Source organism: Crocodylus porosus, unplaced genomic scaffold (assembly GCF_001723895.1).
Source record: "Crocodylus porosus isolate Cpor-Errol unplaced genomic scaffold, CroPor_comp1, whole genome shotgun sequence".
NCBI lineage: Eukaryota > Metazoa > Chordata > Crocodylia > Crocodylidae > Crocodylus > Crocodylus porosus.
In genome coordinates, this window is record NW_017728939.1 from 3872931 (window position 1) to 3897595 (window position 24665).

The 24665-nt window shown below is 50.9% G+C and overlaps 1 protein-coding gene across 1 annotated transcript in view; it reads right to left on the bottom strand.

Annotated features, from left to right (window-relative positions):
- LOC109318339 (discoidin, CUB and LCCL domain-containing protein 1-like) overlaps positions 1 to 24665 on the bottom strand; it is a gene marked incomplete at its 5' end in the record, with an annotated part of 54262 nt that continues 29597 nt past the window's right edge. Inside the window, 13 exons of the mRNA XM_019547533.1 lie at positions 1 to 1294; positions 3323 to 3445; positions 4172 to 4209; positions 5719 to 5809; positions 7807 to 7899; positions 8518 to 8686; positions 10451 to 10572; positions 12494 to 12688; positions 13423 to 13460; positions 14767 to 14900; positions 15482 to 15554; positions 16822 to 16873; positions 20481 to 20618. Of these exons, the coding sequence (XP_019403078.1) occupies positions 774 to 1294; positions 3323 to 3445; positions 4172 to 4209; positions 5719 to 5809; positions 7807 to 7899; positions 8518 to 8686; positions 10451 to 10572; positions 12494 to 12688; positions 13423 to 13460; positions 14767 to 14900; positions 15482 to 15554; positions 16822 to 16873; positions 20481 to 20618 (1787 nt within the window). The remainder of the gene's footprint in view (positions 1295 to 3322; positions 3446 to 4171; positions 4210 to 5718; positions 5810 to 7806; positions 7900 to 8517; positions 8687 to 10450; positions 10573 to 12493; positions 12689 to 13422; positions 13461 to 14766; positions 14901 to 15481; positions 15555 to 16821; positions 16874 to 20480; positions 20619 to 24665) is intronic.

The window sequence follows — 24665 nt, forward strand, 5'->3', positions numbered from 1 at the left end:
TTGGGTTTTTTACATATTTTATGTGCCCCTGACATATTTCTGTGCTGTTTCCATTTGCCATTTAAAGAAAAGCAGCCACTGTTTCAGCTCCCCTGTACACACGCATGCGCGTATGCGCACACACACACATACGGGAAAGAGAGCGATTCAGCAACTGAAACTAACTAGAAACAAAAAGTGAAACCAATTTAACAAGTTCTACCGTGAATTAGGGTTAAAAAAATAAGTCCACACTGAACGGAGCCTCAGGGCTGACAAGCCACGGGTTTGTGAAGTTCTAGTTTCAGTAAGTGGGAGGGAGGCATTAGTGAGCGGGTGGGGCAGCAGGGGGCGCCCCTCCCCCCGGGTAGTGCCCGTGGCACAGCGCTGGTTATGAAGACAACACTAGTGCCAGCAGCATATGCAAAGGAAATATGCATGTGTATGTGTACGGATATATATATATATATATATTTAATATGATTGTTTTTTCTCTTGACACCATCCTTTCGAGACCTACTTGGAAGGGGAAGATCATCTGGGGCATCTATTATGTTACAGGCAGAAAACAACCCAAACAAAACAAAACGGTCACAGAGTTAGAGCGGCTTCGTGCAGTTCAGTGCCACCATGTAGCTCTCACGGCTACTGAAATTCCCTTTGCTGGTGATGGGTCGGGCCAGGTCCTTTTGCTCCAAGGACCCTGCGTAGACCTGGTGCTGCTTTCCCAGTGCAGCCAGACCCCCTTTCCCAAGCTACCTGGCGTGTCCCACGCGAGTCCCCTCTCTGCAGCCTTACAGTGGCTCATGGTAAATGTGTGTGAGGGGGGAGTCTCTGAGCTGAAAGCAGTGACCCTCTGGGGAGGCATGGGGTGCAGTGGGGAGGTCTCCCCGCGGGCTGGGAGTCCGTCCAGGCTGGGGCCCTGTGTACACGACACTGGCCTTGTGGGGGTCTGCTGTCGCATCCGTCAGAGTCTCACCGGGCCGCTGAGTGGGAAAGTCGTACGGGGAAGGGACACCTGAGGGTGCTGGCAAGGTGAGGGTCCCCACCCAGCCTTGGGTGTTGGGGACCACTTTGATGACACAGGCGTTCTTCCTGGCAGCAGGGCCCCCAGCCTCAGTCCCCTGCTCCATGAAGGGTGTGGCATACTCAGGCTCCGGTGGCAGGGGCTCTGCGTACTCGTGGTACTTCCCCGGCACGTCATAGTGGTTCATCACCAGTGGGAGCGTGTAGCCTTCGTCAAGAGCGGGTTTGAAGGTGGACGGGGCTGTCTGGCTGCTGGGGCTGACCTGGACCACATCGGGCTCAGCATATTCTGCAAAGGAAGAGCAGCACAGGCTTGAAGAGTTGCAAGGCTCTGAGGTGGATGGCCCTATGCAGCTGGCAGAGGCTGGTCAGACTGAGCTATGAAGGGCTTGCTAGCTGCCCTGGTTTTGCCCCTATCCAGATGCTTGCTGCTCCAGAGAAGAGGCAGCTCGCTGGCCCTTCCAGGCTTCCATCAAGCTGAGAGCTGGCTCAGCTGGTGCAGGCGAGGCCTCAACACTCAGCCACTGCGTTCAGTCAGTGTCCCAGTCCCCTGCCCTCCTTCTGCCTGGCTGCCCCTTTTGTAGGGACAGCGCTGCCATCAGCTGCACCAGCACCCAGATGTTGGCTGCTGGACTTGGGCCTGTTCCCCTCCCCAGCTCTGAGCTTGAGGCTGTTGTTCGCTCCTCGAGGAGGGAAGTCAATGGGCCAAGTGTTTCAGCCCGGCTGTGCTGGGTGGTAATTAATGGGCACTCTCACTCCTTCCTTAGCTATGCTGCACAATCGGCAGCCGCAGCCCTGAACAAAGTGCCAGACAAACAACACCTGCCAGTGGGAATTAACCCTCTGTGCCTCTTGCCCAGAGGCCAGATGAGTGATTATGGGGAGGAGATCAGCTGGGGTTGGACAAAGGGCTGGAAAACCTATGGAGCAGGAGCGGGGGGACCACACACATCCGCACTAACAAAGACACACAGAAGGAGCAGGCATGCACATATACAAGCCCAGAGACGCACTGTTCTGGCTTCTTGGTTCCCCTGCCAGACAAGGCCAGCAGGTGCAGAGGCAAGGGTCCCCAGCTCTCCGTGCCTCAGGCAGAGCAGCCTCTGACGCAGGAGGGAGGGAGGCCTAGTGGAGGGACCCTTGGTTCTGCCCTGCTGCTCGGGCCCTTGGTAGCTGGCACAAGTTAGGGCTGCTGTGAGCTGCATAGGGGAGCTGGCAGGATTGCCAGCTGACACCGGATGGGGAAGGGAGAAAGCTGCTCTTGCTTGATCCCACTATTGAGCAGAGGGCTGCAGTGCAGGCCTGAACTAAGACAGAGAAAGGGGCTGGGTTCATAAACCCCCACCCCTGTCACCCAGCATAGGGGTGCACAGAAACACACACACTCTAGCCATGCCTCAAAGGGAAGTTTTGTCCCCTCACAGCTGCCAGAGAAACTGCCCCGGTGCAACTCCATTATCTGCAGCTGATCTCAATGCCCTCTGACCCCTGGTCAAGGTGTACTAGCACCTGCTAAGCCTCTCTGCAGGAGAAGAGAGCACCAATACAGCTACTCTGAGTGCCAGTCCTGCCTTGCCAGTCTGGGCTTGAAGCATACTTGGACTACCATGGCTCCCCCTCCAGGGCCAGCAGATTTCAGCCTCTTTCCTCCCAGCCCCTTAGTTCATCTCCTCTTTGGGTAAATAGCCCTGCCCCCCTGGGATGGAGGTTGTGCCCCTGCCCACTGCCAGCAGCTCTGCATTCTCCACAGACTCCTGTTCTCTCTGCAGGCAAGAGGAAAAACAACTGATCGTAGATCTAGTCCTTGCTGGTTCATGTGTGTGGGTAGTAGACTGCATGGCCTGCATATATGCAGGTTTAGACTAGGTAGGAGGCTGGGAGTTGGGACTTGTGACTTCTATTCCTGCTTCTGGAAACCTGGGATCCATTTAAAGTACTGTCACTGACTCAGTATGTGACTTCGGAAAATCACATTGCATCTCTGGGCCTCAGTCTTCCCACCTGTACAATAGGGCTAATGATGTAGACCCACATGCAGGAACGTGCGAAAAAGACCAGCTGTTGGCCCATAAGTATAAAGAGCTGCTGTGCCAAGGGTTAAGGGAAGGGGGTTCCCTTGGAAATCTCAGTGCATCTGGCTTGTCTTGTCTAGACTGATGCTGTCTGGAGGGGGAGCTCAGGTAGATGGGGTGGTGGCCTGCTGAGGAAGCTCACCTGCTCGAGCTCTATGAAGCCAGAGCAGGCCCTGCAGATGGGGCAAGGGGAGGGCAGGGATGTAGTACCAGCACTCTGATTAAACACCCAGCTTCTCAGTTACCTGGTGAATGAGCCCTGTTGAGGTCCCCTGGGGTCCCCGACATTGGGAATGAAGTCAGCTCCGAGCTGGGTGGCTGCAGGCTCCCCAGGGAACACACTTGGCTGCACTCTGATTTTGGGTACCCTATGGAGAGAAGCACCTCAGGCATGAGCTGCATATGGGTCCGGAAGAAGGATGGGCCAGTGCTCAGGGCATTAGCCTAGGACTTGGGAGGCTTGGGTTTACCTCCCTGCTCTGCCACCCGCTTCCTGTGTGCCCCTGACCAATTCACTTAGTCTCTCTCTGCCTCAGTTTCCCCTCTGTACTATGGGGATTATGGCACTGCATCACCTCACAGGGTTGTTACCAAAATAAGTGCATTAAAGACTGAGGTGTTCAGATCCTGGGGGGTCTGAACAGTTCCTGGGGGGTGGATGGGGGACATTACAGGTATCTCATATGGAGAAAAAGCCCTACAACTGCAGGGCTCATCAGGACCCTGGTGGCTCTGTAAAAGGAGACTGCTTCTGAACACTAGCCCAGTGTAGGGTCATGTACTCAGCAGCAGAGAGAGTGAAATTACCCCTGCGCAGGAGACCAGCACAAGACCCAGGCCTCAACTGCACCCAGGGGATTCCCACCCTCATTGAGAAGCAGCCTGGCCGAGGGCTTGAACTGGCTCTGCTTTTGCTGACACCCCTGCTCAGCAGCCTGCCAGCTGCCAGCAGGCTCATTACTCTGGTAACATCATAATAACCCATGCCTGGTGCCCGACCCTCCGGGATGCTTTGGGAAGTCCCAGGCAGGCTGTTTGCCACCCGACTAACCTCCCAGTGGGTTATTTCACACTGGAACTAAGGCTGCACGTACCTGTCATCAGGCTGCAGTTCAGATCTGCTGTTGTCTTCCTGCCAGAAAAAGAGAAGGGAAACAAGGTAATCGGACAGCTGCTCTGCAGCATCTCAGCATGGAGGGGCTGGACCGTCTCCGTGCCACAGGAAGCCACCACATGCTCCCAGTCATTAATTGCAGCTCAGAGCAGCCCATTCACCCTGAACCAGGCCCAGGTGGAAACTGGCTTTGAACCAACTTTGCCCTGCAAACTAACACCAAGCTTTGTGACAGCCACAGCTTCCCAGGCACTGCCCCTGGGCACCTTCAGGGCAGCTGGGAGCACGCAGGTGAATTCACAGCTACTCAAGCGGTGCCCAAAAATCACAGGGTGATCATAGGCCCGGGGAGCCAAGAGTTCCAGCTGCACAGAGCTCTGGTGCCATATTCCTGATCACTTGTTGCAGACAGAAAGTGCCCTGAAAGGCTGAATCTTGCTGCTCCATCTGCAAACTCATGGTACGCAGTAACTGGATCCCAGTTCGCTGGAACTGGCCTGCACCCAACTGTCCGAAGTGTTGCTCTCTGCCACATGAGACAAAGACAATTTTCCTCTGGGTGCCCCAGTAGCTGATCTGCTTTCTCCTTGACCTGCAGTGAATGGTCAAGGACTTCTGTGGGGAGCTGTGAAGGATGCAGAGAGAAGATTGCCTTTGAACATCCTTGGGAACGTTGTTGTTGCTATTGGAAAGGAGGGATGTGATAGTCTGATGGCATGGAAACAAATGCAACAGCACGGTGTAGCGGTCATGGCAGGGCACTGGGAGCCAGGACCCCTGCTGGTTTCTATCCCAGACTGTGTCATGGACGTCTATAGTGTGGCGTACCTCACTCTGCCTTTCTGAGCATCACTTTCCCCCTCTATGAAGTGGGGAGAATAATCTAGGTTGTACAGGTTCAGCTGCTTGCTCAAGGTTTGGATGGGGGGTGGGTGATTTTCTTCTCAGTGGGACAAGAGTCCCAGAGGCTGAAAGGGCTGCAGCCAGGTCACCAGTGGGAAATGCCTGTGCACCTTGGCTGCTGGGTAGCATGGTTTGAGAACACAGGTCCCAGGTGCAACTGTGCTCAGATACTATTACCGCAGGTGAAGTCCTAGGAAAGCAGCTCTTGCATCCCTGAGCTGGACAAAATCCAGACTCCACCTCCTTGTGCAGACATGACCCTCAGAGGCATGTCCTGTGGGGATTGCCTGGTGCTGGAACAGCCCTGCTCTGTTATTTCGGGCAGAGGGCTGCTTATTGGTTTTGGCAAGCCATCGAGGGCCACATGACAGGCAGCCAGGAGCAGATAAGTATTAATTTTCTAAATTTTTTAGGGGCCCCGTGGGCCGGATAGAATGACCTGGCAAGCCGCATCTGGCCCACAGGCCACATTTTGCCCACCCCTGCCGTAGAGGCTGGTTACATGGGAGAGTGCCTGACTGCCCCAGGGAGAGGGCTCACTCACTGACTGATGGGGAGGAGGCACGGAGCATGGGAAAGGAGGAAAAAGGCAGCAGGGCAGAGGCCAGGAAAAATGCCACTTACCTTTTTTTGCGGCACAGAAAAGCCAGCAGCAAGAGGCTGGAGGAAAGCAGCACAAACCCCCCGATAAGCAGCATTACCAGTAACAAGGAGCCTGGGGAAGGAAGCAGGAGGTGAGCAAAGAGCTCTGCATTCAAGGCAAAGGGCTACATCATGCCTGTTCCTTGCAGAGCACACACAGGACACAGGCTTCACTCCACCACTGCAGACGCATGGGGTGCTTATACACGAGGCTGCTCCGTTGCACTGTAATTACAGTGTGTCGGAGCAGACATGATTAATGATGTCTGCTGGAACATGGTAATTACCGTGCTCCAGCAGACATCAGCATCCCTGCACTTGAAAATGGCAGCAGGGGCCCTTTAATTAAAGCTCATTTGATAAGCTTTAGTTAAAGCACCCCCACCACCATTTTTAGAGCAGGGACGCTGATACACAAGACAAGACACTTGGGTGCTTAATTAGAACGGCTTTGCACACCCTCCTGGAGTACATGTATAAACACCCACAGAGCTCAGCTGGAGCCCTATTAGAGCTACAGGCTCCCCCAGCTGAGAGTGGGGGTACGGATCCCTGCTTATTACCAACAAAACATGAAGCCAAATTCTCCTCTTGCACCCACTCAGCATCAGTGCAACCCCACTTTCTTCAGGGGTGGCTCTGAGTTTACCACAGTGTAGTGATACTGGCTTCACTGGGATGACTCCTGACGTCACCTAATATGAGAGTTTTGGTGGGGAGCGAGTTAAAAAAAACAACCCCCATGGGGAAATATTCCAGGAACCATGTCACATTAGCAAGAATTGCTTGAGCTTCTCCTTCACATTCTCCTTAGGGCGGCCATCATAGAGGACAGTCTGGTTGTCCTCTGTCCTCTATTGATACAAAATCCAACGCCTCTCTGTCCTATACTTTTCTCTTGAAAGAGAAAAATAGAGGACATAAAGGCGTCAGGTTTCGTATCAATAGAGGACAGAGTAGCAGAAAACCAGAATGTCCACTATGATGGCCACCCTACTCCCCTTCCTATTACAATGCACATCTTGGGGAAAAGACTCTCAGCTGACCTTTGTTCCCCTGCCCCTTGCAATTAATAAGCAGGTGCTTGCTGTGTAGTTAAGTAAACTCAAGGGGACAAATTCTGGCTGAAGAGGATTGGAACAGAAGGGATACGTCTTAATGACTTGTCCAGAGAGGAAGGGAGCTGTTCATGGCAACCCGTGATCTCAGCTGAGCCATTGTAAATGCAGCATAACTCCACTGAGGCCTCAGCCTTGCTCCAGTGACACTAGTATTACTGGCTGGGGATTCTGGCTAAATACTCATTTATTTAAGGGCCTGAATCTCTTCTGAAAGGGACAAAACTGTGAAAGTGATGCCCTGGACAGGAATTGCACCTTTTGCTGTGGTCAGATTTCTCCCATCTCTTCTCAGTTTATTCCTTTCCCTTCCACATGATGCAAATACTGCTTCCCCTTAGCCCAGCCTGGTAGGCACTCGGGGAAACTGCCTTTTGGAGCAAGGCTGGGGCTTCCAGTTGTCCCTTGTGTGACTGATCTTGCTCTCAGTGACGTTGGTAGAACAGGGATGATTTTAGGGAAGTCAAGGAGTGCCCTGGATCTTCAATGTGCTGCCTGAGCTCTAGTTTATTAGAGAGGGATTTTCAAAGGCCCAGGTGGGATTTGGTTGCCAAAGTTCCAGTGGGAGCTGGAAGCCCTGCTGCCCCTTGAAAACCTCTTCCTTTCCCTCTTATTATTCCCATATTGTTGATGGGGGAAACTGAGCACAGAAGTTGAAAGTCTGCTTTAATGAAAAAAATAAGTGTGCAAGTGCATGAAATCATCTGTGCATGTGCAATGGCTATGCAAGTCTGCACACCACTAGCCAATGACAGAGTCCTAGCCACCTGGGCTTACCAGGACAAGATCTGGCATGTGAATGTTGGTGTATGAGTCACACTAAATATCTCCTCCAGGTCACACTGAGAGAGTAGCAGAGCTGAGATGACTAATGGCGTCTCTCCCAACACCCCAGCTCAGACCACTAGATCACTCTGCTCCTCTCCCTGTAAATGCTCTGTGCTACACGTACCTGCCTTCTCCGGGTTCATGGCAACTCCAGGGATCGGGGTGTAATTCACAGGGACACTGGTTAGGACAGGCACCTCTTTCGGGGCATTGTGCACTGCAAAGAATGAATAGTCAGCTCCTTACCTTAGGTCTGCGACCTGCATCAGCCTGCTCTATCCTGCCCCTTAGCACACCAGAGAGCTGGTGAGCACACAGCCCTGTGTGGGAGCTGGTGGGGGTGTTGTGCCCTCACTCTCCAGTCTGATTTAAATGTGGCTGATGGTCTCTCATGGGGAGATTTCCCAAGGGGAGCCTGGTCTTTCCAAGCCTGACCCCTTGCTGATGGTCCCAGCACTTGGCTTTGTGGGAACAGGTTACAGGTCCAGAAAAAGAGTCAGGCCTTGCCATAGACTTGGGCTAAAAGCTGTCCCCAGGTGATCCTAGCTGTCAAAAGGTTGCTGCTTGTTCAGGCTAGGGAGTGAATAGCAGCTGGCCATTGAATGATAGTGGCTCCAACCTTCCCTGTTGGCTGTGCAAATGGGTGCACCTTAAACAAGGTGGCCCAACGGGCTGCTAGGCTTGGGAGAGCTTTGGACTTCAATTGTATCTCCCAGGTGTAATGCAGCCATCTCTGGGTGCCAACCCAACTTGTGCAGAGAGACTCTAGGGAGCTGGCTGGGGACATGGACTCTTCAGTCAGGCTGTGCAGCCCCCAGCTGGACTCCAGACTCACCATAGGGCCGAAGGGCCCGTATTCGTGCCATCTGACATCCCAGCAGTGCCACCTTCAAGGCTATCCTCTGATTCCAGCTCTCGGGCATGATGCGTAGGTAGCGAGCCAGGATCGGGGGGATGAACGTGTTGGAGACTTCTTGGTGGCTGTTGGCATTTCCCTCAAAGACCTGGGGTGAGACAGGACAACAAAGGGATCAGCAGGACAGAGCCCCAGGAAGCATCTAGCACAGACATCCTAAAACACCCACTCTCCCTTGGCATGGGAGAGACTGGGCATGGGTCAGTCTGACCAGTCACATTAGGGTCACTTTTGATTGGTGTCTGTAGAGCTCCAGAAAATTCACACGGGTGCAATGAGAGCAGAGTTCAGCCCACAAGCTGGTCTCATCTCCACTCAGGAGAGATCTCATCTCCACTCTCCCCCACAGCTAAGCTCCTTTGGCCCTTTACATCATCTCTCACCACTGGTGCAAACATCTTCTCCTCTGCAGCTTCCACCATCTAGAAAAACCTCCCAGGGCAACAAATCTCTGCCTTCCTTCAGATCTCAGCTGGAAAAGCCCCCTTTCTCTCTTTCACTGCCAGTAACTGTTATTTAGGTATACTTGGGGATACACAAGGGGTAGGAAGAGAAGTGGCTGGAAGGAAAAGGTCCCAGATCCTTACTCTCCAAGGTGTATTTCTTACTCTTACATACACACACAGAATGGGAAGAGCTCCAGGGGTTTTCTTCTCTTAAAAGGGAGTGGAGAGAACTTTGCTACGATCAGACCTTTTGTGTGCTCAGACAGACAGATTTTCTTGAAAACACACACAGCGCTTTGTATCTTTTTTCAAGTCCTGTTTTTGTTGCCTTTTCAATGTTAAGTTGATGGGCTGCAATGGGACTAACTGAACGGGGAGACATCGTGTTAGATGGCTGGAGCACAGGGGCTTGCAGAACCAGGATTCATGGGTTCTGTTCTCAGCTCTAATGACAACCTATTGAGGGGCCCCAGGCAAATCACTTAGACTTCTTGTACCTCAGCTTCCCCATCTGTAAAACAGGGATAATACTGTGAGGATTTCACCAGTGTCTGTCTCCACTATTGCCTTCCGATGGATGGAACCAGGGCTAAGTGGCACAGTTCCTGTACTTCTAACAAGCAAAGGGAATTCGCCTTAAGCTCTGCAGGTACTGGCCTGTGATTTCTGGAGCAGGAAGCTCTGGTGCTGTTCTTTCGGTCACTTTGAAATGCCAGGGGGCCGTGATATGCAGCATTTTGACAACCAGAAAGTCCCTATGAGCATTTTTACATGTGCTCTAGGATTGGGGGGGAATGTTTTAATTAGAGCAGCTCTTGGGTACCACTTTAATTAAAGCACCTACAGCGTCTTGTGTATTCAGCATCCTGCGCTTCAAAATGGTAGCAGGGATACTTTAACTAAAGCTTGTTTGATGAGCTTTAGTTAAAGCACTCCCACTGCCATTTTGAAGCATGGGGATGCTGAATACATGTGACGCCGAGGCTTCTGGAGCGTGCTAATTAGCATGCTCCAGCAGACATCAGGCACATGTGTAAATCCCCTATGTGACTACAACCTGTTATGATACTACCCTGAGTGAAGGGATGCTTAATTTATGTTTGCTCATCATATGAGAGCTCCAGCAAGGGAAGGTATCTCTAAGAGCCAGACGCTGATTTAGGTCATCTCAGTGTAAATCTGGAATAACTCTCTGTTTCCACTGGTATCATTTCAAGCTTACAGCAGAGTAAATAAGGCCAGAATCCGTCCCTAAGCACATACATTGAAATCGAGATTCTGTGGGGAAATAGCCCAGCCTCAGGTACAGGTTCTGTATCAGCCAGGGGGCAGTTTCTTTAATTCCTATCATGCTCTCTGCTCCCCCTCCACTGTCCAGCCACTGCCATCAGTGCAGACAATCTCACCTTGTCCTCCTGCCCACTGGTCGATCTGTAGGCTTTCCAGTTCTTTCCATCTCTGCTGGAGAAAACCCGGTAGGATTTCACATAGTAGTCATACGTATCAGTGGATCCCTTGGTTATAATTCCTGTAAATAGGCACAGTCAGATCGGGGCATGGCAACTGTGGATAGTCTCTAGGGATATGAAGGAGACTACTGACATTCACGGGGCTGAAATGGCTTCTGGGTTCAGCTTTGGGGAACAGAGATATGGGGCTCATGTCTGGTCTGATCGGACTGCACTGAAGGCAAAGGAACTAAACAGGAGGTGGGGTCAGGTTAAGAACAGAGCAATATCCCCTTTTAACAGAGAAATACCCCTCATCCTTAGCACTGGAGCAACGGTGAGTGGTAAGGTAGTGGTTGGTACAAGAGCCAGGACTCCTGGGTTCTTTTCTGGGAAGAAGCATGAATAGGTGACTGGGAGATGGGAATTTCAGCCAGTCAATCACATATGATTTTGGACAAATCACCCCCCATGTCTGTGCCTCAGTTTCCCCATCTGTACAATGGGCACAGCGGCAAGGGTGGGGCTGATGCTTTGCAATCCCTTGAAGAGAGATCCCGTCATGCAGGGCAAAGTCATTACTAAGTTCCTCTCTCCTTCCAGACATCTTCTGCTAGAAATTTAAGAAAAGCCTGACGTCGTGTCTTTTGCCACCTCATGCTACAAGCTGTGGAGACACAGGCCCTGGAAAAGTTTCGAGACCAACAGGTTGAAATATTTAACCCCTCTAGAAGCCAAGTCCCTTCTCTCTGCCCAGGATGATGATCAGATAAGCCCCAAACCCTGCTCCCTGCCTGCATTCCACTCAGCCTCCAGCCGACCGCCTTACAATGCCTCCATTTTCCTCTTTCCAATTAACAAGCACATTCTGGGCCCGCCAGACAAAAGCCCCAATTTTTGTCAAGGCTCTCAAAACAAAAGCCGTTTGCTGGCAGCTGATGCAAGAGCATAATATTAACTTGTTCAGCTGGGAGATGGTCCTACCCTGAGATAGCAGGGGGAGAGGGGCACGGGGGGAGAGAACAGAGCCAGGGATAGAAAAAACCACGAGAGAAAAGAATGAGAGAGAAGAGAAAGATCAAAAAACAAAGAGAGAGATAGAGAGGGAAGAAAAGGATGGAGTGAAAGGGAGAGCTGGAGAAATGAATTCTGTGGGCCCTGACACCTTGCATGCAAACTGGCTAGCGTCACAGGCCGGGCAGGAGGGGAAGGATCGGAGACAGAAAAGTCAACCTGGGGTGGATCGTGCTCTTAGTTATATTGGTAGAAATCTGGATTAGTTCCATTGACTCCAGGGTAGTTTCTGTTCCAGCATGACTCCACTGGCTTCAAAGGAGTTAGAGCCAATTTTGTGCAAGCTCCCTTCTTGCTCTGCTTCTGTACAGCACCTAGCACAGTGGAGTCCTGTCCATCATGGTGCTCCCAGGCATGACAGCAATACAGATAGTAAGTAATGATTTACATTGGTCAGAGATCAGAATTGGCTCTGCTGCCGCCCCGCCTTTTCCTATGCTGCTCTGCATCTCATTTCATTTAAGCAGAGAATCCTTCTCTGAAAAATGCCTGTACTCTGGAAACTGGGCACTGCCCAGCCACCGGGGTAGAGGGCTCCCCAAATCCACCACCAGGGATATCTCCATTAAGGAGGTTGGGATCTGTTGGGACTATTGGAAGCAGAAGGAACATCCCACTCTGTGTGTACTAGGGAAGGCCTGTGGCTGTTGAGATGCACCCATTTCAGCAGAGCTCCTCCTAATGTATCCTGGCATAAATGGGGTCAGAATAAGGCCTACAGTGGCTAGATTCTGTCTTCAGTTGTACTAGAGTAAATCTGGAATGACCTTCACTGAGAGTTACAGAGAAGTCCCCCAACTGAAGATCTGCCTCCTCCACAATGTGGACAATGGGGGTAAGGTAATCATTTTTACCCCTGCTGAGAAGTTGGCCCTGTACCCTCTGCTTCAGCCCTGGAGGAAGAGAAAGATTCTGATACTTACTGACCTGTGATGTTCTTCCTTCCCCCCAGGTCTATCTCGAGCCACTGTGTGTCTGCGCTGGGATCAGCAGCCCAGGAGTACCCACTGGTGCTCAGAGCCGCCCGCTCGGCCGTCCAGAGTTTATACTGCCCCATGGCAGTCACCTCATGCCAGGAAGAGGAGGCGTTGAAGCCAGCTGCTTCCAAGGGATCATCACAAGCTGGAAATGGAAGGGCAGAACATGAAAGTCTCCCCAGGAGGCCAGTGCCAACACAGGCTGCCTTTCCTCCTTGTCCTGGGTGGTCCCCGGGGCAGCCGTGGGGAGCAGGGGGCAGTGGCTCAGCATCACATGCTGGAAGGGAGTGTGGCGAGGCTTAATGAGAAATGTCTGTCTTTGGCAGGGCACCAGATTGGGGGAAGCCTCAGCAAAAGTCTGGCCGATCTGTTTGACTCAGCATTCACTGCTGGGGAAGCTGCCTACTACCTCTTGCTAACTCCTCTCCCACCCTGCTTCCCTCCTCCTCGCTGACAGCTAGCTCCAGCACTGTTATGGGAAGGGAAGGGCTCTGTTCCCAGGCTGTGGGCCCAGAGACACAGTTCTTCCAACCCAAATGCACAGGGAGATTCCTCTACTCCAAATGAGATGGTCAAGCTGTTCACCAGGCTTCAGCAGGCAAAGGTCACTGTGAGGAAAGGATACTGAGGCTGCAAAATGCGCAACCTCCCCACATACGTTCTGGCCTGATTACTGCTTACATCACTTTGAACCCCTGGGCCAAATGCTCAGCAGGTGTAAATTGGCATGGATCCAAAACCTACAACAGTGAAATGCTGATTCACATCAGTAGCTAAGACCTGATTTACACTCAGGCCAGGAGATCTGCTCTTGTTCCTCACAAAGCAGATGGGGCAGGGGAGTTGGGCTTATCTGAGGACAAAGGGAGACTGACGTACCTTTGTGAAAAACAAGGCGCTTTTCAGACAGGGATCCCCTATTTGAAGAAAAATAGATGGAAGTTATAAAACAGTGGGGAAAGGCGCTGGTCTCACAGTGGAGTCGATCAGCCATCCCACTGCTGACAGGAGCGGAGCCACCCTCCCCTCCTGCCCGGGGTTTGGTATAACGTTAGCCCCTACAGTCCCTGAAGCTCTTCCAGATTTGTCTCAGGACAACTAAGGGCAGAAAGGGACAGAGGGGCTAAGGTCTTCTCACACATTGATGCCATCAATGTCAGCGGCTTTCCTCCTGATTTATACCAGTAGGAGCGAAACGAGAGTCAGGCTACGTGCCAGAGGGAGAGACAAACCCAAAGCGACATGTTTTCCTTCCTGTAACACCACGGCAAGTCAATCTGACCTAAGAAACATAAGCTACGGGTGGCCAGCCACACTCGGCATGAAGGAGCACCGCTCCCCACTTCCATGGAACTGCATCCACGCTTTGCACGTGCCCCCTCCCGCACTCCAGCCCCGGCCCCGGCCCCAGCTTTCCTGGCCCTTGGCCAGTGATGAACCCTGGCTCATACAAACAAGACTGGACCCCATTGAACTAGTGCAGAAAAGTCCTTGCTCCACTAGGCTCAGTTCTGTGCTCTGCATCTGATGAGACGCAGCTTGGCCCTGTTCACACCAGCAGCCTGACTGGGCTCAGGTAGGGTTGCTGGGGAGAAGAGGCTGTCCCGATGCTGCTGACATATCCCAGAGCAAGTCTCTGTCTTGGCAAAACAGCAGCTAGATTCTACTGGACCACTTCAGTCCGAACTGGCTTCAGTGACTGGTTATGAAAAGCAGCACTCCTGTGCTTTTATATTCATCTGAAGAGCTTTACACTCATTCAGGAGCAGATGAAACCTCACATGCCCTCCAGGCCCATAATATAAATGAGTATCACTATGCCCATTTCAAAGATGGGAAAAGAGCAGCACAGAGATATCCACTGCCTTGCTCATTGCTCATGCTCAGGGTCACACTGCAGGTTAGTGGCTGAGGTGAGAACAGGCCCAGAGTCTTCCAGGGCCCCAGTCACTGGACACTTTAAAGAAAGTACAGGCCAAGTTCTGCAGGCATTGCTTACCTAAACCTGCTAGAGCCTTTAGCCTGAATAAAAGCTGTAAGATTTGGTCTCCTCCCATTTTGATCTGCATTTTGCCCCCCAGGAACAGTGGGCCAGATCACCCCTCAGCATTAATCAGCCTGGTTCCATTGGATTAATTTATTCCAGCTGTAGATTTATCTCTGGAGGACAAACTGGTCCAACTGTGGCTGCTCACTGACTCATCAAGGATGCTGGCTACTCACCTCTTGGAGTGGAGTCCATTGGCAAAGGCTGATTCATAGAGAGTGATCCCTTTCTGCCGTGACAGAGTGACCTGCCCTCCCAGCTCATCCAGGATCACTCCGGCATGGACAGCTGCTTTGCAGAGAACTGAGGTCTGGCAGGAACAGGGAAGCAATGAATAGAAGGGAGAAAGAGAAAAAAATCCCCTGTAAAAGAACTCAGCCCCGTCCATCCTGAATGGGACAATTCCCCAGAAGAGAGGGGGCCAGATCTCTGGTCACATGGGTGTAAGCCCAGGGCAGCACTATCTATTTCAGTGACTATTACTATTTAATGACCAGTTCTGATCTTATGCCAGTATGACCTGGGAGTAACTTCATGGAAGAGAGATCAGTATCAGGCCCTTTCTCAGGCAAATTTAGTCTGGTTTCAAGAACAGCAGGATGACAGCCCTGGACCTGGGAGGTCTCCATGTAACCACTGATCAGACAGAGCAAGAGGCTTCTCTACACAACCTGCCAACCTGCTGGGGCTGGAGGAACACCTGGAATTCACCCTCCAGGGCCCACTGAGCCCTGTCCTCTCTGCTGAGACACCCGTAAGCAGTGCGTTTGTGCAGCCATGCTGCCCCTGTGGCACGGATGCCTCTCCATCCAGAAAAAGGCTCTTCAACGCCCACGCCACACCGAATCATCTCAAGTCAGTGATGGCCGCAGCACTGAGGTTGGTACTTACATCTCGGTAGCCTTGGTTGGTGTTGCCCCAGATATCACCAGCTATTCCCTTGCAGCCTGCGGGGCAGTAAACACTGAAATACATAACAAATCATTAGTACCTGAATCAAGGTCTTGCTTCTTGGGACTCAGGGCCTTACTTTCCATTTTATTACTTCCTTGTAGCTATATCAGACATGAGTGACCCACAACCCTGCTAGCTGCCAGAACAGATATGGCTGTGCAAGGTCCTCTGAGATATTCAGTTTCCATGGCCCATGAGGCTCTGAGGCTACCAGAAAGGGTGAACTGTAATGATGTGCATTGAGGATCTAGCAGATTTATTCCACATGTCAAAAAGTGCCTCCCCCATGATAATGGGAAGAGCCTACAAACGATCTCCCATTAAAACCAGTCCAGACCTTTACATGCATTTTCACTGGCGCTCTCTGTCCCTGCTGTATTCATACTGTGCAGGCATCCTACCAGTCAAGTCCTCTGGCAGGGAAGGGCCTCACCCTGGGGATTTTAACCACATCCTGTAGAGCATTCACAGGAAGAGAACTGTCAATTTATAATGCAACTATTCCCACCAGAAACCCCCAAACGGGCACAGAAATGAGCATGTGACCCATGAGTCCAATCAAAATGAGCTTGGAGTCTAAATATCAGATACGACAACAGAGCAACAGGTAGAGAATTGCTGGCAGATAGTAGATGGAAGATCCTCTTCACTGGATTTTTCCAAGAAGAAGCTTCTGTTTGGGAGAATATAGGAATAGTGCATGCTACATTCATGCAGGGGGGTGGACTACATGACCCCTGAGGTTCCTTTCAGCCCTACAGTTATGATAAATATGGGGGACATCACTGACCAGCTGTTGGGCAAATCTGTACCTAGGAAAGGAGGAAATATTTGTCAGATAAATTATTCACCCATGTAGTGAATCAGCTGGTGGGTGGCTAATAAGCATGAACAACCCCCAATTATTGCATCTTTCATTGGATGAGCTCATAGTGTTGTACAGTGATTAATTAAGCTTCACAATTCCCCTGAGGGAGAGGCATAACCCCTATATGACTGGGTTGAAGGGAGTGAAATGAGGAAAGGGCAGTTGTGGGGTGGGGACGTGACTTCCCAAAAGCCTTTAGTCAATGGCAGAATTTGGCTCAGAATCCAGAAACTCTGCTTCTACCATCCTGTCTGCACTAAGGAAATGCACTGTCTATTGTCCCAGGCTCTCCAGATTTCCTCTTCCCCAGTGTTACTGTGCTGAGCTCAGCAGAGTCACCTTCCAACTGGATTGGATCCACAATAGCTCATTTTGAGAAAAAAGCATCTTTCCCTAGAACCCCACTCACCTGATCTGTTGTTGGCTGTAATGGGTGCCCTTATCCAAACAGGAAATCAGTTCTAGAAGATAGAGAGAGAAGCTAGTGGGTCAGTGAACTCAGCCCAAACCCACAGGGATCTCCTTGACCCCTGGCAGGCTCCTCTGCTGTTTGCTACAGTGACAATATGGCAAGACAGGCCCTGAATCTGAATCTGAATCGTCATAGAGCAGCTTCACATAAACACTGTCACATTAAGTGCGTCAAGTCTCTCCTGATTTACATCCAGGGTCATTTGGTATAGATCCTAGCACAGGGGGTAGTAAAAAAAAACCCCCTTGTTATTACTATAACCCCCACCCCGTCTCAGAGCTGTCCAACAGCAGTGTACAATCCAGACAGCTCACGTCATGCCCAGGGAGCAATGCCATATTACATGGCAATTGTAACACCACCAGACATTTGCCAAGGGCCACTGTAACTTCTCACTGACTTCAAATCGAGTGGCCTCAACTTTGGTTAGCTTAGTCTGATGGCCATCTACCTGCTTAGGCTGCAGGCTCCTTGGGGCAGGGACCATCTGTTTGTTCAGCATCTAGTGTAGTGGAGGCCAGGTGCATGGCTGGGGTTTTGAGATACTGCTATGACACAGATGATTCTGGATGTGGCCCTCCCCCATCAAATAGTTTATCCTCTCTTAAATAGTTTGGTCTTATCCTCTCAACGCTCCTGGAAGGTCTGGAAATAGCTCTATGGAATAGTGGTCCAGAGATATTAAGTGATCTGACCAAGGTCACTTCAAGCAAGGTCTAGAGTTGAACCCAGAGGTTTCTGCCTTAATCACAAAGCCACCCTTCCCAGCAGCCCAAGGTCAGGCGTGGACAGAGGCTTTTGAAGCTGATGTGGGATAGGTTCTTAGGTTCACATCCTATCTGAGTCACATTCGCCTTTTTAGCGTTGGGAGGGAGTTTATCTCCATGAGTTCACCCTGTCCTAACAACACAGGAGATTTTCATTTGAAAAAATGTGGGAACTGGGAGAAAAAGACAAGCCTTAAAGCTTCCATGTGGGCTCCAGTCTCCAACCTTTCCCCAGCTTTCAGACTTGTCCTGGATAGGCCAGCATGCTCCCAGCCCCTGCTCTTGTGGGTATCTTCCAGATGCCTGCGTTAATAACCATCCATTTACCCCATCATCCTGCAAGTTAGACACCTCTGCTAAAGTGACTTTTTCTTTCCAGAGTTGTTTTATTCGATGACCCAAGGATTTAAAGAAAAGGTTAATAGTGCCTCCCATATTCTTCTGTCAGGCGAGTATCACGATCCTTCTATTACAGAATGGGAAGCAGCCTGCTTCCTAGGGAAGACATTGGGACACCCAAGTTGTTGTTATTCTCCTCTTAGAAAGGAAGTTACACACTGAAGCCCAGTGTCTTTGGATTCCCGGCAGTGTAACCCCCGCCACCCACTCTCCCATTCTTCCAGAAACCACAGAGGACTGAAGAAAAAGGTGACTCATGAATGTTTGCGGTGTAAACTCAGCAAACAATGTATGAGCCCTTCTCTTGAAAAATCAGGAGCCTAATTTTCACATAGGCAGCTACTCCTGGCAGCTTAATGTGGCTCTTAAAGGGAACTTGTACCCACCTTAAGGCTCGTTATATTGCCAGAATGGAGCAAAAAGGCTGCAGTGCAGAGGGAAGCAGGTACTCTGTACAAACATGCTTCCACAGAAAGCTCATGATGGCATTGTAAGGGATAGAGGATTCACAAGCCCAGGCGTGGGACAGCTGCAGTATTCCTGAGCGATGAAGGCATGGATCATGCATATCATCCCAAAGGAGAGCTCCTCAAACCTCGCGACCACACCTGGCAGGATTCTGCACAGGCCACCTGTGCCACAGCAAAGGTCTTAGCCACGCTGTTTAATTGGCCACTGCTAGCCTGTGGTTATCTGATCACATGGCACCAGCTTCCTCAACTCCAGCTGCTCAATGCATTTCAACAACAGAGACATTCAATATGTTCCTAAAGTTGCTTTGCCATGGGATCTACTGGTCAGGCTGACAATCCCATAAAGGCGTGATGTGGTCCCCAGTGGGAAAGGAGTTGTCCATATGTTTCTGAATGGCAAGGGAGGTGCTTTTCACAACAGGACAGAACAACATCCCGAAAACAATCGTTCTCTTTAAATATAGAGCAAGAAGCCGAGACTCCCCTGCTATGCAGAACACCCATGGCACCATCACTGTGAGCATTCAAAAGGGCTGTTTGAATCCTTGGCCATGCTGGGAAAGGAGTTCTGAGTTTTTTAGGTGGGGGAAAATCCATATTTGGAAAGAGGAGGACATTTTTTATGGAAGGTTGGCAATTTTTTCCCCCATGGCAGCTGTTTGAATGTGCCACATCACAGCGAGAGCAACTGTTGGGATTTCCATGCATTGAACAGTATAAGGTGGCCAAAAGTGACTGATAAATGCAAATGTTACCTTATTTATCTATGCTCACATCCCCATATGCAGGGGTGTCCACATGATAAACTGCATTTGGCACATAGCTTTGCTGAAATGTTGCTTACTCAGCTCCTGCAATGTGTTGGAAAATTCCAGCCCCCCAAGCACTTATCAGATTCCAATTTTTTTAAACTACAGATAGCTTTCCCCCTCTCCACAACTATGGCATCCTCCCCCACACCCATCCCCTCCCATCCCACAGTGCAAAATTACATCTGCCCATGGGCCAGGATGGACTAGTCCAGTCCTGAACTAGGCTTAGGAGCTCATATCTTGGGACTTTGCAATGTGGAACTGAAAGCTGAATACCACTGAAAAGGGTGTTTTCCACACCTTCGATAAGTTCCCAGTGTTCCCTCCCAGATACAGGATATCTTGTGGTATCGCACTTTAAAACTGTCACATTATTGCATATGGAGAAGCAAATCTTAATTATTTTCAGGGGTCTATTGATTTTAATTGTGCTCTCCCTGTGACCCCTACATGGATGAAGACTAAGACACCTGGCTTTGATGGTGGAATGACATATCAAGTGTTGCCAATATAAGACTGAAAACTCTTTAAATGAAATCCCTAAAATAGATTCGTTCCATGTATGGCAGGTTCATAACTTGTGATACTATGAGGCTAATTAAGGAGTTAATTGGCATAGACTTAGGGTGATCAGTGCTGCTTCATCGCAGCTTCAGCAGACTTGTCTGGCTCAAATGCAGGCCAAGAAACCTTCTGCAGAAGGCCAAAGCTGATGTAAGGAGGCCTGAAGTGTCTGGGCCACACACACAGTGTACTGATTTGTCCTTTAGCTCACTTGAGAGGAAGTTTATGCTCATAGTGCAAAGAGATGCTGGGTTCAAATCCTGCTGTCAGCCTCAGCAGGGCAGCATCAGTATCACAAATCCCTGATATGGGGCAGCATCACTGGTGGACTTCAGAGTCCTTTGTCCCCTAGAGAGAGGACTAGAGAAGATAGCCACCATGATGGGTTCTCTTGGGCTGCCCATCCCAGCTTTCTCTGGAGCTCTCACAAGACTGTGCTGGGGACTATGAACCTCCTGCATGGACTCCAGACATCCTGGCGGCATTTCCCTGGCATGGCCTTCTGGAGCCATTTGGAGTAAGTGAGGAGGATTTGTGTTGAGCCCCCTTCCCCCATCTCAGGATAGCGGGGTCTCCCCTACCTTGGTGCTGGCTGGTGGCATAGGAGAGCAGGAAGCCGCGCCCTGAGCGGTGAGTGGTGCTGTTGAACAGGATGGTCAGCGAGGTGGAGTTTGTCACCAGAACCTTTTGCATCGGCCTTGAATTCCTGCAGTATGGACCTGCCGAGGGAGAAGAAACATCTGATATCTGCAGGGACATCCACAGAAACCCTGAGGACAGGATATTCCTCATCCTCTGGGGCAAAGGCTTTTGCTTGCATTAGTTTGGGCCTGATTAACTGGAGTTACTGCCAACTGTGGCCCCATTCCTGTGATGGTCTGCTCCTTTGTGTACCTATTCCATCTGCTCATCACCAGCCTCAGCAAGCCACAGCCAAAGCCACAGCCACAGCCACAGCCACCACAACCACATGCACCTGAAGCTTGCGACCTGAGGCTTGGGTAGAACAGGACTGATCAGAATCTGCCACCATTTTGCACAGAGCAAGAGAAAGGAGCCAAGGCACCTCGGTTAGAGAAAGGCTTGGGAAAAGATAAAAGCAGAGAGGTGGGAGCTGTGCAGAGCTCTACAGGCCAGGAGAACATTTTGGAGAGGACAGAGCTGTTTGGGAGGCAGAGGAGGATGGGGAAGAGAGGAGGGATGTGGTCCAGGCTGGAGGTGAAGGAGACTGGTAGTAAGACTGGAAGAGAGTGAGAGAAGAAGGGTGTGGGGTGGAAGAGGTACAGGCAAGGGAGAGGCCAAAAAAAGGGTAGCAAAGGGAGGAATTGTAGAGGGGTTCCCAAGCAATGACCAGTCTTCTGGCATGTCAGCTCAGAGTTTGGGGAAGCACCTGGTGGAGGCCAGAGCTGGTGTTGCTGCAACTTTGCAGCGGGCTCCTGAAATCAAAATCACCCCAATTGCTCCCATCCACCCATGACTTAGAATTCAGCCTCACTTCCACCAAAACCTAGAGCCAACGTCCTGCTGAGCAGGATTAAGCCCTCACAGAAAGACCAAACAAGAGTTGATTTTAGCTGAGGTGATGCTTAGGAGAGCATCAGCCCAGTGGGAAGCTGCCTGGGCTCAAAGTGCTCGGTTGCTCCTTGCACAGGGGCGGGGAGTGAGAGAGAGGGTGGCAGTGGGAGAGGAAAGGCTGCCTGCGGAGAACTCGTCTGCAGCATCATCTCCGACTGAGGCAGCCTGAAGAGATGGCCCAGCTGGCCAGACTCCTTTTGTAGCAATGAATCTGTTTCCTTCCCCCGAACCTCACGCTGGCTCAATGAGCAAAGGAGTGCAGGGTGAGCTGAGATCCAGCACACTCATCTCTGCTGCGGAGGGTTTTCACAGCATTTGGTGCATTCCTTCATGCTCCAAGCCAGACTGAAAACAGGGCTCTTGGGGGCAGGCTGAGCCCCCATCAGCCTTTGGAAGGGGTCTTACACCCCTGAAGAGCTGGTGTCAGCCATGAGTTCAGGAGAATGCACCAGATCTTTCCTCTTTAGTCTGGTGGTTCCAATCTCACTGGTATCACCAATAGACCAGAGGGATGCTGTAGGTTACACATGGGGCTGCAGCTCCCTGCCCCACAGAAGAGCACACCCATATAGCAGCACATCTAAATTGAAGACTCATTCACACCAACCCAGAGCCAAAGCAGCAGGATTATGAATAAGCTCCAAGACGTCTCATCTAGTTGGATCTTGGAAGGTTTTAGGTGGCACTGGTGTTCAGGAATCACTTTGTCCACCACTGAATTGCAGTCTCCTCTGAAGCAGACTGGGAGAGCTGCTGAACAGTGCACAGGTGCTCTGAACAATTTAGGATGGGAGTTGATGAATCTGGAGGTGGGTTCTGGTCCCCAGCATCCTGCAGGGGTTGTAGAAGATGCTTGGGCATTGACGTGCAGGGGCCAAAAAAAATGTTTGGGCACTGGAGGGAAGATATAATTGAACCTATACGGTGGCTGTCCTCAGTGAGGACAGTGAGAAAGGAGGGGAAGGCTAGGAGTCTTTAGTGTGTTTAGTCCTAAAGCTTAGGCTCTGCTCTGTTGATTTGAAAATTAGGCCCTTTATGGAGATCAGGTTTTGAGGGAACTGCCTGTTAGAAATGGAGGGAGCCCTTCACAGCTCTTATTTCAGGCTAAGACAGCTTGTCCCACTTGGAAGCTCTTCACAATCAAAAGGGCTAGAGACTCAGGGCCAAAACCTCTACTGGTGTCGGTCAGATGCACAGAAGTAGCCCGAAGGACACTAGCTGAGCCCTGCCCTTGTTGTTTTAGTGAAATATTTAACTTTGGCAGAATATGAGCCAGATCAATCATGCAAAGCCCAACTCTGTATCATTGGCCCTGGACTAAACAGAAGCTACCCCACATGCTATTGATTTTTCTGAAAGATCCACATCTCAGAGCTGGTGCCTCCGCCTTCAGTATCAGGAGGGGAAATGCCATCAGGTGGACAATGCCTGCAATCTCCAGTGTGTGAATGTGCTTCAGATCAGGCCAGATCCTCAGCCCATTTGACCAGGAGAAGTGCAGATTCCAGGGGGGCTCTTCAAACAGCTTGGCGCCTGCTTGCTCCCAGAGCCAGCAAAATATCCGCTCTCCTCCAGTTGTTCTGGTATGCAAGGCAGAGGCAATACAATTCAACTCCCACAGGGTTCCCAGAATAGCTTCTAATAAGGGCCTCTTAATTACATCATGTCTGCGGATCGGGTGACAGGCAATCCTAACTAACAGCTCTTATCAGGCTCCTACTTGCTGGATCAGCGCTCGCACCTCCCCCTGCCCCCTTCCCTGGGCTGGCCCCAGTGTAAAGTACTCTGTCAATGGAAAGAAAGTCCAGCTCACAAAGACAGATCAACAGATCAATACTGATTCATCTGACACCGCTGGAAGATGGTGGCTGGTGAAGGGGTCATCAGTTCCAGGCCCCCTCCTTTCCTCTTTACGTAAAACAAAGGACCAAGTCCATAAATCCTCCAAGCTTTGAACCGTTTAATCCCAATGAATTCGTAATATCCACCTCCCTGATTAAAACTGCAGCTTAACTAGGAAACAGACACAGAGAAGTGCCTGATGATGATTTCCCTCTGGCTCGTAGCAAGGTCAGTCCACAGCCCATCTGCATCCCCGCAGTCCATCCCCCTTCTGCTGACTGGCTTTGCACAGAGGCCAAACGGGACATTCTGCTTCACTTCATTTGGGTTCATATGTCACACCCATCACCATGGGATCTGGGCCCCTTTCAGAAATGTAGTAACCCATGGTGCCCTGATGAACGACTGAAGCCCACAGATAGACTTCAGCCTATCCTTCCCCTGTGTGAACTGAAGGCTTTGGTCCCCAGTACTGTCAATCCATCCATTGCCAACAGCTCTACCCTGGTCAGAAGCAGAAATCAGGAGCAGCTCTGCCGAACCCACCCCCGATTCTGATCTCACCCAGCCTTTACACTAGTGTTATTCCATTTCTTTCCCTCCTGATTCACTGCTGTTCAGGGAGAGTGGAGTCGAGCCCCTGGTTTGTTTAGAGACTGGATTTCCTCCAGAGTCCTGCCCACGCTAACACACGGGCGGGAGCCTTTGATTACTGTACTTGATGCTGCCTGCCAGGCTCCTTTCCTTTCAGGAGTTTCCAAAATGCTGACTGGGCGTCAAAGTTTTTAAAGTGACACTACCAAGATAAAAGTCCTAGGGCCAGATCTTGAGGCTGGGCGAAGTGCATTGGTTCCTGGGGTCTGAGGGGGAGGGCCACTCACTTCTCCCCAATTCTGCAAGCTGTGGGGGCCAAACTGACCCCAGGACAAATCAGAACAGCCTAAGAGCTGCTGTAATTCACACTGCTTAACAAATCTCCTGGTCTCCCTCTTTCTCTATTGCTGGATAACTGCTTTGCTAGACAGCACCGCTGGAGCACATCCTGTTCTGACCCCATCCGTCCCTCATGCACCATGATATGCCCCATACTTTCTCTAGCCTATTCTGGAACACCCCCATGCCAGCTGGGGCATCAGGTGCTGCTTTAAGTCTCCCTCACACTCCCAGAATAATGGCAAAGCCCCATCCCTTGCACTTGAATTCAGCATCCTCACTTCTGTTGTGAACAATAGCTTCAGCATACAGAACAGAGAGTTTAAATACCTGGGCTCAGACTTGAGCTGGTGCAAAGTGGTGTAACTCCACTGACTTCAGCTGAGCTGCTTTACACTAGCTGAAGATTGGGCCCA